The sequence below is a fragment of the Hemibagrus wyckioides genome, linkage group LG03 (genome assembly GCF_019097595.1).
Source record: "Hemibagrus wyckioides isolate EC202008001 linkage group LG03, SWU_Hwy_1.0, whole genome shotgun sequence".
In the NCBI taxonomy this organism is placed as follows: domain Eukaryota; kingdom Metazoa; phylum Chordata; class Actinopteri; order Siluriformes; family Bagridae; genus Hemibagrus; species Hemibagrus wyckioides.
The window spans coordinates 681,070-691,989 of NC_080712.1; the positions used below are offsets into that span (position 1 = coordinate 681,070).

At 41.4% G+C, this 10,920-nt stretch overlaps 2 protein-coding genes across 2 annotated transcripts; both read right to left on the reverse strand.

The window, feature by feature from the left end:
• Nucleotides 1-614: 614 nt before the first annotated feature.
• Nucleotides 615-2,495, reverse strand: LOC131346431 (integumentary mucin C.1-like; the record flags this gene model as incomplete). The annotated part of the gene is made up of 3 exons (XM_058379858.1): nucleotides 2,414-2,495; nucleotides 1,578-1,639; nucleotides 615-728 (listed from the first exon to the last, which is right to left on the reverse strand). Coding segments are annotated over exons 1-3 (258 nt in total), but the record flags the coding sequence as incomplete, so codon positions are not given.
• Nucleotides 2,496-7,618: 5,123 nt separating this feature from the next.
• Nucleotides 7,619-8,759, reverse strand: LOC131346439 (integumentary mucin C.1-like). The gene is made up of 3 exons (XM_058379870.1): nucleotides 8,460-8,759; nucleotides 7,767-7,844; nucleotides 7,619-7,672 (listed from the first exon to the last, which is right to left on the reverse strand). Exons 1-3 carry the CDS (start codon nucleotides 8,757-8,759, stop codon nucleotides 7,619-7,621), a joined length of 432 nt encoding a protein of 143 aa, XP_058235853.1.
• Nucleotides 8,760-10,920: the final 2,161 nt, after the last annotated feature.

Below are 10,920 nucleotides of genomic sequence, written 5' to 3' on the forward strand. Positions count from 1 at the left end.
GTGACTGCAGCTGTTTCTGCTGTTTGTGATACATATGTTGCTTCTTTTGTTGTGTTTTCAGTTGTACTGGTATATCCTGCTATTGTTGATGATGGGAAAGTTGAATCAGAGTTTCCTTCCTTTGTAGTAGTTCTTTCAGGAAATGTAATTTTTGGGGTCCTAGTGTTTGTGACAGCATTTGTTTCAGCTGTTGTCGCAGATGTTGTTTCTGGAAATGTAGTTGTTGGGGTGGTATTAGTGGTCACTGTGCCTGTTGAAACTTCTGTTTTGTCTTCAGTTGATCTGTTATGTCCAGCTGTTGATGTGGATTGCACAGTTATTGCAGATGTTGCTTCAGGTGTAATAGTTGTTTCAGGAATTGTACTCGTTGGGGTAATCGTATTTCTCACTGTGGTGGACTCTGAAGATTTTGCTGCTGTCTTTATTGTAGCTAGTGTCGTGTATTCTGCTGTACTGGTATATCCTGCTGTTGTTGTCGATGGGGTTCTTTCTGTTGTTTCAGGAATTGTACTTGGAGTGCTAGCATTTGTGACTACAGTTGTTTCTGCTGCTGTTTTTTCTGCTGTTGTCGGACCTTGTGTTGTGTACAATGTTTTGCTGGTAAATTCTGTTGTTGGTGTTGTAGTTGAAGGCAATGAAGTATCAGTGGTTGGTTCTGAAATTGAACTCGTTGGGGTGGTAGTAGTTGCCATTGTAGTTATTTCTACTGTTGTTGGTGCTGTGGTTGTTGCAGGTAGTGTTGTGTATTCTGCTGTACTGGTATAGCCTGGTCTTGTTATTGTGGGTGGGACAGATATAGCAGCAGTTGTTTCTGAAGTAAAAGTTGTTTCCGGATTTGTACCTGTTGGGGTCCTAGTATTTGTGACTGCAGCTGTTTCTGCTGTTTGTGGTACAGATGTTGTTTCTTTTGGTGTGTAATCAGTTGTACTGATATATCCTGCTGTTGATGTTGATGGCAAAGTTGAAGCAGAGTTTCCTTCCTTTGTAGTAGTTGTTTCAGGAATTGTACTTGTTGGGGTCCTAGTGTTTGTGACAGCATTTATTTCTGCTGTTGTTGTTGCTATGGTTGTTGGACCTTGAGTTGTGTACAGTGTTGTGGAGGTAAATTCTGTTGTTGTTGTTGTAGTTGAAAGCAATGATGTATCAGTGGTTGTTTTTGAAATTGGACTTGTTTGTGTAGTAGTAGTTGCAACTGTAATTGTTTCTTCTGTTGTTGGTTCTGCAGTTGTTGCAGCTACTGTTGTCAATATAGGTGTAGAGATAAAGTCTGTTGTGACTGTTTTAGTCAATTGTACTCTTGTTGCAGATTTTGTTTCTGGAAATGTAGTTGTTGGCATGGTAGTAGTGGTCACTGTGCCTGTTGAAACTTCTGTTGTGTCTTCAGTTGAACTGGTATGTCCAGCTGTTGATGTGGATTGCACAGTTATAGCTGATGTTGCTTCAGCTGTAATAGTTGTTTTAGGAAGTGTACTCGTTGTGGTAATCGTATTTCTCACTGTGGTGGACTCTGAAGTTTTTGGTGCTGTGGTTATTGTAGCTAGTGTCGTGTATTCTGCTGTACTGGTATATCCTGCTGTTGTTGTCGATGGGGTTCTTTCTGTTGTTTCAGGAATTGTACTTGGAGTGCTAGCAGTTGTGACTGCAGTTGTTTCTGCTGCTGTTTTTTCTGCTGTTGTCAGACCTTGTGTTGTGTACAATGTTTTGGTGGTAAATTCTGTTGTTGGTGTTGTAGTTGAAGGCAATGAAGTATCAGTGGTTGGCGCTGAAATTGAACTCGTTGGGGTGGTAGTAGTGGCCATTGTAGTTATTTCTACTGTTGTTGGTGCTGTGGTTGTTGCAGGTAGGGTTGTGTATTCTGCTGTACTGGTATAGCCTGGTCTTGTTAATGTGGGTGGGACAGATAAAGCAGCAGTTGTTTCAGAAGTAGAAGTTGTTTCCGGAAGTGTACCTGTTGGGGTCCTAGTATTTGTGACAGCATTAGTTTCTGCTGTTGTTGCAGACGTTGTTTCTGGAAATGTAATTGTTGGGGTGGTATTAGTGGTCACTGTGCCTGTTGAAACTTCTGTTGTGTCTTCAGTTGAACTGGTATGTCCAGCTGTTGATGTGGATTGCACAGTTATAGCTGATGTTGCTTCAGCTGTACTAGTTGTTTCAGGAAGTGTACTCGTTGTGGTAATCGTATTTCTCACTGTGGTGGACTCTGAAGTTTTTGGTGCTGTGGTTATTGTAGCTAGCGTCGTGTATTCTGCTGAACTGGTATATCCTGCTGTTGTTGTCGATGGGGTTCTTTCTGTTGTTTCAGGAATTGTACTTGTGGGAGTGCTAGCATTTGTGACTACAGTTTTTTCTGCTGCTGTTTTTTCTGCTGTTGTCGGACCTTGTGTTGTGTACAATGTTTTGCTGGTAAATTCTGTTGTTGGTGTTGTAGTTGAAGGCAATGAAGTATCAGTGGTTGGTTCTGAAATTGAACTCGTTGGGGTGGTAGTAGTTGCCATTGTAGTTATTTCTACTGTTGTTGGTGCTGTGGTTGTTGCAGGTAGTGTTGTGTATTCTGCTGTACTGGTATAGCCTGGTCTTGTTATTGTGGGTGGGACAGATATAGCAGCAGTTGTTTCTGAAGTAAAAGTTGTTTCCGGATTTGTACCTGTTGGGGTCCTAGTATTTGTGACTGCAGCTGTTTCTGCTGTTTGTGGTACAGATGTTGTTTCTTTTGGTGTGTAATCAGTTGTACTGATATATCCTGCTGTTGATGTTGATGGCAAAGTTGAAGCAGAGTTTCCTTCCTTTGTAGTAGTTGTTTCAGGAATTGTACTTGTTGGGGTCCTAGTGTTTGTGACAGCATTTATTTCTGCTGTTGTTGTTGCTATGGTTGTTGGACCTTGAGTTGTGTACAGTGTTGTGGAGGTAAATTCTGTTGTTGTTGTTGTAGTTGAAAGCAATGATGTATCAGTGGTTGTTTTTGAAATTGGACTTGTTTGTGTAGTAGTAGTTGCAACTGTAATTGTTTCTTCTGTTGTTGGTTCTGCAGTTGTTGCAGCTACTGTTGTCAATATAGGTGTAGAGATAAAGTCTGTTGTGACAGTTTTAGTCAATTGTACTCTTGTTGCAGATTTTGTTTCTGGAAATGTAGTTGTTGGCATGGTAGTAGTGGTCACTGTGCCTGTTGAAACTTCTGTTGTGTCTTCAGTTGAACTGGTATGTCCAGCTGTTGATGTGGATTGCACAGTTATAGCTGATGTTGCTTCAGCTGTAATAGTTGTTTTAGGAAGTGTACTCGTTGTGGTAATCGTATTTCTCACTGTGGTGGACTCTGAAGTTTTTGGTGCTGTGGTTATTGTAGCTAGTGTCGTGTATTCTGCTGTACTGGTATATCCTGCTGTTGTTGTCGATGGGGTTCTTTCTGTTGTTTCAGGAATTGTACTTGGAGTGCTAGCAGTTGTGACTGCAGTTGTTTCTGCTGCTGTTTTTTCTGCTGTTGTCAGACCTTGTGTTGTGTACAATGTTTTGGTGGTAAATTCTGTTGTTGGTGTTGTAGTTGAAGGCAATGAAGTATCACTGGTTAGTTCTGACATTGAACTCGTTGGGGTGGTAGTAGTGGCCATTGTAGTTATTTCTACTGTTGTTGGTGCTGTGGTTGTTGCAGGTAGTGTTGTGTATTCTGCTGTACTGGTATAGCCTGGTCTTGTTAATGTGGGTGGGACAGATAAAGCAGCAGTTGTTTCAGAAGTAGAAGTTGTTTCTGGAATTGTACCTGTTGGGGTCCTAGTATTTGTGACAGCATTAGTTTCTGCTGTTGTTGCAGACGTTGTTTCTGGAAATGTAATTGTTGGGGTGGTATTAGTGGTCACTGTGCCTGTTGAAACTTCTGTTGTGTCTTCAGTTGAACTGGTATGTCCAGCTGTTGATGTGGATTGCACAGTTATAGCTGATGTTGCTTCAGCTGTACTAGTTGTTTCAGGAAGTGTACTCGTTGTGGTAATCGTATTTCTCACTGTGGTGGACTCTGAAGTTTTTGGTGCTGTGGTTATTGTAGCTAGCGTCGTGTATTCTGCTGAACTGGTATATCCTGCTGTTGTTGTCGATGGGGTTCTTTCTGTTGTTTCAGGAATTGTACTTGTGGGAGTGCTAGCAGTTGTGACTGCACTTGTTTCTGCTGCTGTTTTTTCTGCTGTTGTCGGACCTTGTGTTGTGTACAATGTTGCGGTGGTAAATTCTATTGTTGGTGTTGTAGTTGAAGGCAATGAAGTATCACTGGTTAGTTCTGACATTGAACTTGTTTGAGTGGTAGTCATTGCTACTGTTGTTATTTCTACTGTTGTTGGTGCTGTGGTTGTTGCAGGTAGTGTTGTGTATTCTGCTGTACTGGTATATCCTGCTGTTGTTATTGTGGATGGCACAGATATAGCAGCAGTTGTTTCTGAAGTAAAAGTTGTTTCCGGATTTGTACCTGTTGTAGTCCTAGTATTTGTGACTGCAGCTGTTTCTGCTGTTTGTGATACATATGTTGCTTCTTTTGTTGTGTTTTCAGTTGTACTGGTATATCCTGCTATTGTTGATGATGGGAAAGTTGAATCAGAGTTTCCTTCCTTTGTAGTAGTTCTTTCAGGAAATGTAATTTTTGGGGTCCTAGTGTTTGTGACAGCATTTGTTTCAGCTGTTGTCGCAGATGTTGTTTCTGGAAATGTAGTTGTTGGGGTGGTATTAGTGGTCACTGTGCCTGTTGAAACTTCTGTTTTGTCTTCAGTTGATCTGTTATGTCCAGCTGTTGATGTGGATTGCACAGTTATTGCAGATGTTGCTTCAGGTGTAATAGTTGTTTCAGGAATTGTACTCGTTGGGGTAATCGTATTTCTCACTGTGGTGGACTCTGAAGATTTTGCTGCTGTCTTTATTGTAGCTAGTGTCGTGTATTCTGCTGTACTGGTATATCCTGCTGTTGTTGTCGATGGGGTTCTTTCTGTTGTTTCAGGAATTGTACTTGGAGTGCTAGCATTTGTGACTACAGTTGTTTCTGCTGCTGTTTTTTCTGCTGTTGTCGGACCTTGTGTTGTGTACAATGTTTTGCTGGTAAATTCTGTTGTTGGTGTTGTAGTTGAAGGCAATGAAGTATCAGTGGTTGGTTCTGAAATTGAACTCGTTGGGGTGGTAGTAGTTGCCATTGTAGTTATTTCTACTGTTGTTGGTGCTGTGGTTGTTGCAGGTAGTGTTGTGTATTCTGCTGTACTGGTATAGCCTGGTCTTGTTATTGTGGGTGGGACAGATATAGCAGCAGTTGTTTCTGAAGTAAAAGTTGTTTCCGGATTTGTACCTGTTGGGGTCCTAGTATTTGTGACTGCAGCTGTTTCTGCTGTTTGTGGTACAGATGTTGTTTCTTTTGGTGTGTAATCAGTTGTACTGATATATCCTGCTGTTGATGTTGATGGCAAAGTTGAAGCAGAGTTTCCTTCCTTTGTAGTAGTTGTTTCAGGAATTGTACTTGTTGGGGTCCTAGTGTTTGTGACAGCATTTATTTCTGCTGTTGTTGTTGCTATGGTTGTTGGACCTTGAGTTGTGTACAGTGTTGTGGAGGTAAATTCTGTTGTTGTTGTTGTAGTTGAAAGCAATGATGTATCAGTGGTTGTTTTTGAAATTGGACTTGTTTGTGTAGTAGTAGTTGCAACTGTAATTGTTTCTTCTGTTGTTGGTTCTGCAGTTGTTGCAGCTACTGTTGTCAATATAGGTGTAGAGATAAAGTCTGTTGTGACTGTTTTAGTCAATTGTACTCTTGTTGCAGATTTTGTTTCTGGAAATGTAGTTGTTGGCATGGTAGTAGTGGTCACTGTGCCTGTTGAAACTTCTGTTGTGTCTTCAGTTGAACTGGTATGTCCAGCTGTTGATGTGGATTGCACAGTTATAGCTGATGTTGCTTCAGCTGTAATAGTTGTTTTAGGAAGTGTACTCGTTGTGGTAATCGTATTTCTCACTGTGGTGGACTCTGAAGTTTTTGGTGCTGTGGTTATTGTAGCTAGTGTCGTGTATTCTGCTGTACTGGTATATCCTGCTGTTGTTGTCGATGGGGTTCTTTCTGTTGTTTCAGGAATTGTACTTGGAGTGCTAGCAGTTGTGACTGCAGTTGTTTCTGCTGCTGTTTTTTCTGCTGTTGTCAGACCTTGTGTTGTGTACAATGTTTTGGTGGTAAATTCTGTTGTTGGTGTTGTAGTTGAAGGCAATGAAGTATCAGTGGTTGGCGCTGAAATTGAACTCGTTGGGGTGGTAGTAGTGGCCATTGTAGTTATTTCTACTGTTGTTGGTGCTGTGGTTGTTGCAGGTAGGGTTGTGTATTCTGCTGTACTGGTATAGCCTGGTCTTGTTAATGTGGGTGGGACAGATAAAGCAGCAGTTGTTTCAGAAGTAGAAGTTGTTTCCGGAAGTGTACCTGTTGGGGTCCTAGTATTTGTGACAGCATTAGTTTCTGCTGTTGTTGCAGACGTTGTTTCTGGAAATGTAATTGTTGGGGTGGTATTAGTGGTCACTGTGCCTGTTGAAACTTCTGTTGTGTCTTCAGTTGAACTGGTATGTCCAGCTGTTGATGTGGATTGCACAGTTATAGCTGATGTTGCTTCAGCTGTACTAGTTGTTTCAGGAAGTGTACTCGTTGTGGTAATCGTATTTCTCACTGTGGTGGACTCTGAAGTTTTTGGTGCTGTGGTTATTGTAGCTAGCGTCGTGTATTCTGCTGAACTGGTATATCCTGCTGTTGTTGTCGATGGGGTTCTTTCTGTTGTTTCAGGAATTGTACTTGTGGGAGTGCTAGCATTTGTGACTACAGTTTTTTCTGCTGCTGTTTTTTCTGCTGTTGTCGGACCTTGTGTTGTGTACAATGTTTTGCTGGTAAATTCTGTTGTTGGTGTTGTAGTTGAAGGCAATGAAGTATCAGTGGTTGGTTCTGAAATTGAACTCGTTGGGGTGGTAGTAGTTGCCATTGTAGTTATTTCTACTGTTGTTGGTGCTGTGGTTGTTGCAGGTAGTGTTGTGTATTCTGCTGTACTGGTATAGCCTGGTCTTGTTATTGTGGGTGGGACAGATATAGCAGCAGTTGTTTCTGAAGTAAAAGTTGTTTCCGGATTTGTACCTGTTGGGGTCCTAGTATTTGTGACTGCAGCTGTTTCTGCTGTTTGTGGTACAGATGTTGTTTCTTTTGGTGTGTAATCAGTTGTACTGATATATCCTGCTGTTGATGTTGATGGCAAAGTTGAAGCAGAGTTTCCTTCCTTTGTAGTAGTTGTTTCAGGAATTGTACTTGTTGGGGTCCTAGTGTTTGTGACAGCATTTATTTCTGCTGTTGTTGTTGCTATGGTTGTTGGACCTTGAGTTGTGTACAGTGTTGTGGAGGTAAATTCTGTTGTTGTTGTTGTAGTTGAAAGCAATGATGTATCAGTGGTTGTTTTTGAAATTGGACTTGTTTGTGTAGTAGTAGTTGCAACTGTAATTGTTTCTTCTGTTGTTGGTTCTGCAGTTGTTGCAGCTACTGTTGTCAATATAGGTGTAGAGATAAAGTCTGTTGTGACTGTTTTAGTCAATTGTACTCTTGTTGCAGATTTTGTTTCTGGAAATGTAGTTGTTGGCATGGTAGTAGTGGTCACTGTGCCTGTTGAAACTTCTGTTGTGTCTTCAGTTGAACTGGTATGTCCAGCTGTTGATGTGGATTGCACAGTTATAGCTGATGTTGCTTCAGCTGTAATAGTTGTTTTAGGAAGTGTACTCGTTGTGGTAATCGTATTTCTCACTGTGGTGGACTCTGAAGTTTTTGGTGCTGTGGTTATTGTAGCTAGTGTCGTGTATTCTGCTGTACTGGTATATCCTGCTGTTGTTGTCGATGGGGTTCTTTCTGTTGTTTCAGGAATTGTACTTGGAGTGCTAGCAGTTGTGACTGCAGTTGTTTCTGCTGCTGTTTTTTCTGCTGTTGTCAGACCTTGTGTTGTGTACAATGTTTTGGTGGTAAATTCTGTTGTTGGTGTTGTAGTTGAAGGCAATGAAGTATCAGTGGATGGCGCTGAAATTGAACTCGTTGGGGTGGTAGTAGTGGCCATTGTAGTTATTTCTACTGTTGTTGGTGCTGTGGTTGTTGCAGGTAGTGTTGTGTATTCTGCTGTACTGGTATAGCCTGGTCTTGTTAATGTGGGTGGGACAGATAAAGCAGCAGTTGTTTCAGAAGTAGAAGTTGTTTCTGGAATTGTACCTGTTGGGGTCCTAGTATTTGTGACAGCATTAGTTTCTGCTGTTGTTGCAGACGTTGTTTCTGGAAATGTAATTGTTGGGGTGGTATTAGTGGTCACTGTGCCTGTTGAAACTTCTGTTGTGTCTTCAGTTGAACTGGTATGTCCAGCTGTTGATGTGGATTGCACAGTTATAGCTGATGTTGCTTCAGCTGTACTAGTTGTTTCAGGAAGTGTACTCGTTGTGGTAATCGTATTTCTCACTGTGGTGGACTCTGAAGTTTTTGGTGCTGTGGTTATTGTAGCTAGCATCGTGTATTCTGCTGAACTGGTATATCCTGCTGTTGTTGTCGATGGGGTTCTTTCTGTTGTTTCAGGAATTGTACTTGTGGGAGTGCTAGCAGTTGTGACTGCACTTGTTTCTGCTGCTGTTTTTTCTGCTGTTGTCGGACCTTGTGTTGTGTACAATGTTGCGGTGGTAAATTCTATTGTTGGTGTTGTAGTTGAAGGCAATGAAGTATCACTGGTTAGTTCTGACATTGAACTTGTTTGAGTGGTAGTCATTGCTACTGTTGTTATTTCTACTGTTGTTGGTGCTGTGGTTGTTGCAGGTAGTGTTGTGTATTCTGCTGTACTGGTATATCCTGCTGTTGTTATTGTGGATGGCACAGATATAGCAGCAGTTGTTTCTGAAGTAAAAGTTGTTTCCGGATTTGTACCTGTTGTAGTCCTAGTATTTGTGACTGCAGCTGTTTCTGCTGTTTGTGATACATATGTTGCTTCTTTTGTTGTGTTTTCAGTTGTACTGGTATATCCTGCTATTGTTGATGATGGGAAAGTTGAATCAGAGTTTCCTTCCTTTGTAGTAGTTCTTTCAGGAAATGTAATTTTTGGGGTCCTAGTGTTTGTGACAGCATTTGTTTCAGCTGTTGTCGCAGATGTTGTTTCTGGAAATGTAGTTGTTGGGGTGGTATTAGTGGTCACTGTGCCTGTTGAAACTTCTGTTTTGTCTTCAGTTGATCTGTTATGTCCAGCTGTTGATGTGGATTGCACAGTTATTGCAGATGTTGCTTCAGGTGTAATAGTTGTTTCAGGAATTGTACTCGTTGGGGTAATCGTATTTCTCACTGTGGTGGACTCTGAAGATTTTGCTGCTGTCTTTATTGTAGCTAGTGTCGTGTATTCTGCTGTACTGGTATATCCTGCTGTTGTTGTCGATGGGGTTCTTTCTGTTGTTTCAGGAATTGTACTTGGAGTGCTAGCATTTGTGACTACAGTTGTTTCTGCTGCTGTTTTTTCTGCTGTTGTCGGACCTTGTGTTGTGTACAATGTTTTGCTGGTAAATTCTGTTGTTGGTGTTGTAGTTGAAGGCAATGAAGTATCAGTGGTTGGTTCTGAAATTGAACTCGTTGGGGTGGTAGTAGTTGCCATTGTAGTTATTTCTACTGTTGTTGGTGCTGTGGTTGTTGCAGGTAGTGTTGTGTATTCTGCTGTACTGGTATAGCCTGGTCTTGTTATTGTGGGTGGGACAGATATAGCAGCAGTTGTTTCTGAAGTAAAAGTTGTTTCCGGATTTGTACCTGTTGGGGTCCTAGTATTTGTGACTGCAGCTGTTTCTGCTGTTTGTGGTACAGATGTTGTTTCTTTTGGTGTGTAATCAGTTGTACTGATATATCCTGCTGTTGATGTTGATGGCAAAGTTGAAGCAGAGTTTCCTTCCTTTGTAGTAGTTGTTTCAGGAATTGTACTTGTTGGGGTCCTAGTGTTTGTGACAGCATTTATTTCTGCTGTTGTTGTTGCTATGGTTGTTGGACCTTGAGTTGTGTACAGTGTTGTGGAGGTAAATTCTGTTGTTGTTGTTGTAGTTGAAAGCAATGATGTATCAGTGGTTGTTTTTGAAATTGGACTTGTTTGTGTAGTAGTAGTTGCAACTGTAATTGTTTCTTCTGTTGTTGGTTCTGCAGTTGTTGCAGCTACTGTTGTCAATATAGGTGTAGAGATAAAGTCTGTTGTGACTGTTTTAGTCAATTGTACTCTTGTTGCAGATTTTGTTTCTGGAAATGTAGTTGTTGGCATGGTAGTAGTGGTCACTGTGCCTGTGGAAACTTCTGTTGTGTCTTCAGTTGAACTGGTATGTCCAGCTGTTGATTTGGATTGCACAGTTATAGCTGATGTTGCTTCAGCTGTAATAGTTGTTTTAGGAAGTGTACTCGTTGTGGTAATCGTATTTCTCACTGTGGTGGACTCTGAAGTTTTTGGTGCTGTGGTTATTGTAGCTAGTGTCGTGTATTCTGCTGTACTGGTATATCCTGCTGTTGTTGTCGATGGGGTTCTTTCTGTTGTTTCAGGAATTGTACTTGGAGTGCTAGCAGTTGTGACTGCAGTTGTTTCTGCTGCTGTTTTTTCTGCTGTTGTCAGACCTTGTGTTGTGTACAATGTTTTGGTGGTAAATTCTGTTGTTGGTGTTGTAGTTGAAGGCAATGAAGTATCAGTGGTTGGCGCTGAAATTGAACTCGTTGGGGTGGTAGTAGTGGCCATTGTAGTTATTTCTACTGTTGTTGGTGCTGTGGTTGTTGCAGGTAGGGTTGTGTATTCTGCTGTACTGGTATAGCCTGGTCTTGTTAATGTGGGTGGGACAGATAAAGCAGCAGTTGTTTCAGAAGTAGAAGTTGTTTCCGGAAGTGTACCTGTTGGGGTCCTAGTATTTGTGACAGCATTAGTTTCT